This window comes from Solanum stenotomum, chromosome 3, assembly GCF_019186545.1.
Source record: "Solanum stenotomum isolate F172 chromosome 3, ASM1918654v1, whole genome shotgun sequence".
In the NCBI taxonomy this organism is placed as follows: domain Eukaryota; kingdom Viridiplantae; phylum Streptophyta; class Magnoliopsida; order Solanales; family Solanaceae; genus Solanum; species Solanum stenotomum.
In genome coordinates, this window is record NC_064284.1 from 68,259,905 (window position 1) to 68,264,171 (window position 4,267).

A 4,267-nucleotide genomic window follows, 5' to 3' on the forward strand; every position below is an offset into this window, starting at 1 on the left:
ATGACAAATCTGAAGAAGCAAAAGGTAACAGAGGAAGAAGCACCACAAGGAATCAGTAAGTTGCCGGATCTACTCCTCCTTCAAATTCTCTCACTTCTCCCAACAAAGGATGCATTCAGAACTTGTCTAGTTTCTCCAACGTGGCGGTGTCTCCCAACTTTAATTGATAGCTTCAATTTCACATGTTCAACTGACCGGGAAACAGAAGATTTCTCCTTTATTCAAAATGCATTAGCACATTCCCTCTCTTCCAAAATTATAAAGTTCAAACTCGACTTAACTGACTTGAGTCTATCAGACTGCAGTTTCAGGCCTGAGTATGAAACCCTAATCAGTCGTTGTTTTAGTTTTGCTGTTGAAAAAGAAGTGGAAAATGTTTTGTTGTGGTCTCAGTATAGTAATGGGTGCACATTGTCTGAATCTCTCTGCACATGTTCGTCCTTGATAACTTTAGATGTTAAACATTGTGGCTTTAATAACGCGGTCATATCGTGGAACTCTCTAAAGAGTATAAAGTTGGGGCATTTGATGCTAACCGATGATGAAATGGTGAAATTATTGTCAGGCTGTCCTGCATTGGAAACAATGGAATTATATAGCTATACTGGTTTCCATCGCTTGGAAATTAATTCCCTAAAATTGAAGACACTTAAGTTGAAAGATTATGTTCGGAGTGATGGAAATGGAGATGACTTAGAAATTATTACCCGTATATTCAGCATTTTGAAATATCAGGAGAAGATCTCAAGTGTAGGCTTGTTGATGCATCTTCGGTAGTGAATGCTAAGCTCATGTACAGCTTTGCCTGTATCAAAGGCATTCCAAGTACTTATGTGGAAGACTGCTGCCGTGACTATCGTCAAGTAGTATATACCCTCGTCCAAGATAATCTTCAAAAGTTATGTTATGCAACTGATCTAACAATTGGAACTTGGTTCACACAGGTTTGTCTTTAACTCGAAAGTCCTTACAATTAGATTTGTCAAAGTACTATCTGTCTGTTGTGAAGTACTTCCCTTTTGTTGTAATTGTTTTCTCCATTATTTACTAGTTTCGTTGGGATTACTGCACCAGGTCATGTGCACATTGCAGTTCAAAGGGTTGCCCATTTCAGAATTGAATTGCAAATATTTAACGCTGATGTTGCATATGACAACGTTTAATATGTACGGAGTAGCTGGTCTTTTGAGAGTCTCGCCACATGTGGAAACAATCAGCATAGAATTGGAATATACGCTGGTAAACTTCCTGGAACTTATCTCTTCTTTTTACATTTTTTCATTTGGTTGAAATGTTTGTCACATTTAATCTGACCTGCATTTGGTCCTGATTATTTTTTTTGTCTCCAGTTAGATGATTTCCCGATCTACAATTTCTGCTGCAACTCTGAGTTACTTGATTTGGCCAAAGAAGATAATATGGATTTGCTGAGTGGGGTTTCAAGCGTTGAGTTTCACAACCTCAAGAAGGTTAAGATTGTCATCTCCTCAGATGCGTGCTGGAAAGATCATGTCAAAAGGGGCTTTGAAAAGGTTACCAAACTTTCAGAATATCTGTTATTGAATGCACCGGTTTTGGAGAATTTCGTCATTATCATATCAAAGAGAAGAAGGTGCGAGACATGTTCAATGAACTGTCTATCCCAACATTTATCTCTATTGGCCGACAAATTGTTAGGTTGTCCAAGATCGTCCACCAATGCTGCGATTAACTTCCAGGAGTGAGCTTTGCATGAGTTCACTGCTAGTAGTTTCCTGTCTCGAGATATTAGAAATGTTGCCTTATATATTTTGAGTTTTTGATAAACTACTCATGGAATCTTTGTCTTCTCTATGTAGTGTGTAACTAATTACTATTGGAATTACCCTTGTGGTAACCAAATGTTATGGTATCTTGGTTTCTTATGAAACATTTTCTGTATTCACTTTGCTGGCATATGCTAATTAGAAGTGTCGTTTGTGGTTTTATTAAGAAATGGCAATCTTTACATGAGAAAACCATTTCATGAGTAATGATCCAAACGAAAAGTGATTCAGTCACTACAACTTTAGGTCTTGTGGACGACCATCTGGCAATTGACTCATTTGGTCTACAGCTTTAGGTCTTGTGGACGACCAAAGGAGCTCTTGGAGTTTCACATTAATTATTCCACATTTCACACTTTTAAGTGCCCACATCGTCAAAGTCTTATGTTTCTCTTCATTCATTTTCATTTCTTCCATTTTTCATTTATAACATTCTCTCTGTTATGCCAACGGGAGTAGATATCCGTTACAAGCGTCTGATCAGTCGGTATAAGAGAGTGAAGGAAAAGAGCATCTGGCAATCGACTGATTTGGTCTACAGCTTTAGGTCTTGTGGACGACCAAAGGAGCTCTTGGAGTTTTACATTAATTATACCACGTGTTACTCTTTTAAGTGCCCACATCGTCAAAGTCTTACGTTTCTCTTCATTCATTTTCATTTCTTCCATTTGTCATTTATCACTGCTCTCTCCCTCAAATTTCTCCATTTCCCCTTGCTTTTACTTGGTGTGAATAGAAAGTGTAATACAGAACATTCTTGGATTTACTTGGGAAGTTTTAGATCTTGTGACGCTGCACACTCCCCCTCATTGAACTGACTAGTAGAAATGGATTTTGTGTGTGTCTCACTTTCTTACCTAGTTCTTTTGTTCAGTAAGTACGAGCAACTATGGTAAAGAGCAACTTGAATCCAATTCAGTATTAGGAACTAATGCTTTCAGTTCCACAAGATCATGATTCATGGGACTGTAAGGCTGGTAGACATTCCATTTCGCCTTTACCTTTTTCTCCATCTTAGTTTGTCAATGTAACTCCTCAATGATTTACTTTGAATGCGTCAGATATCCAAAAGGTTCAGGAATGCAAAAATACTTTTTGGTGTAAATACATATCACCCTCCCACACCCTCACTTGCTGATGTAAATACTTTTTGCTTATGATTAGGTAAATTTCTGTACTTCAGAATTCTCTGAAAAACTTTCTACTTTTGGCCTATGTTTTTGGTAATCATTTCTTCCAATGCACACTGATCATATCCCACCATTTTTTTTTTTTTGAAATTCAAGCCATTCGCCATCTAAGAAATCATTAAAAGACTGAATCTTTCAACTAAAATTTTCCACTTTTAGCCTAGCTTAATTTTCGGTAACTAGTAACGTACCCGCGCGTTGTGCGGATGATTTAAAATGTATTAATTTCATAATTAAAATAACTAATAAAATGTATTATGCAGATAATAATATATTTAATTTACAATAATAATAATAATAATAATAATAATATACAAATCATTAACTGGTATATTTGAGCAAATTAAATTAATATATTATTAATACATAAGTTATTTATTGTATTAAAATATTATATATATACAGTTGTATTAACTACGCTTTAGTTTTATAATATATTATGTTGAAATTTTTCTAAGGATACTGTTAATTTTATAATTATTTTTTCTTGATCAGATATGAAATACTTTTAAAATATTTTTATGTGTTTGTACTTTATTCTTTTTATGTCGTTTGAATAAAAATATTATGTTAAATCCAAATAAAAATTCAAAATATTTTTTCCGTATCAAATTTATGTAAAATTATAACATAATTAGCAAAACAAAAATAACAATATTCCAATATTCCTTGTTTCTCTCTCTATACAACCCTAAATTATAGCATCATCATTTGTACGTACAATTATCTGTCACATATTTTGTTAAAATATTTGGTACAAAAAAATAGGCTAAATCTATTTATATTTTAAATCTATGTAACTCTAAACATAAATTTGTAGTTCCTATAGCAGCATTAACAAGAAAAAATTAACAAAAAAAGAAAAAAGGAAAAAAAGGCAAACAATTATTTTTTTTAAAAAAAAAAATCTATTTGATGAGGTTTACTAACATGTTTTTTCTTTATCTTTATAATAATTTAGATTATAGATCCCTTTTAATTATTTTTTAAAACAATAAAAACTCATAAAATTCTCTGTAAGTAATTATTTTTTAAAAAAACACATGCAAAAAAACAAAAGAAATATTAATCTTAGAAATATAAAAACAAAGAAACAGAAAATTATTTTTTATTGTGTTTAGAGGAAATAAAAAAAGAAAAAAAAATATCGGAGCGTCGTAGACCATCTCGTTCTCGCAATGCACAACAATATACATCAAGGTTTTAATTGTGACGTTCTTGACACATAATTCTTTATTTTTCACTCGCGTATGTCTTTCTTCGTTTCTTCAC

General features: G+C 33.1%; 2 protein-coding genes across 2 annotated transcripts; both read left to right on the forward strand.

Annotated features, from left to right (window-relative positions):
- Positions 1–1,120, forward strand: LOC125859245 (F-box/LRR-repeat protein At5g02910-like). Its single transcript, XM_049538941.1, has 3 exons — positions 1–607; positions 736–944; positions 1,052–1,120. Exons 1-3 carry the CDS (start codon positions 1–3, stop codon positions 1,118–1,120), a joined length of 885 nt encoding a protein of 294 aa, XP_049394898.1.
- On the forward strand, positions 1,088–1,838 carry LOC125860723 (uncharacterized). Its single transcript, XM_049540741.1, has 2 exons — positions 1,088–1,239; positions 1,350–1,838. Exons 1-2 carry the CDS (start codon positions 1,141–1,143, stop codon positions 1,722–1,724), a joined length of 474 nt encoding a protein of 157 aa, XP_049396698.1. The 5' UTR covers positions 1,088–1,140; the 3' UTR covers positions 1,725–1,838.
- Positions 1,839–4,267: the final 2,429 nt, after the last annotated feature.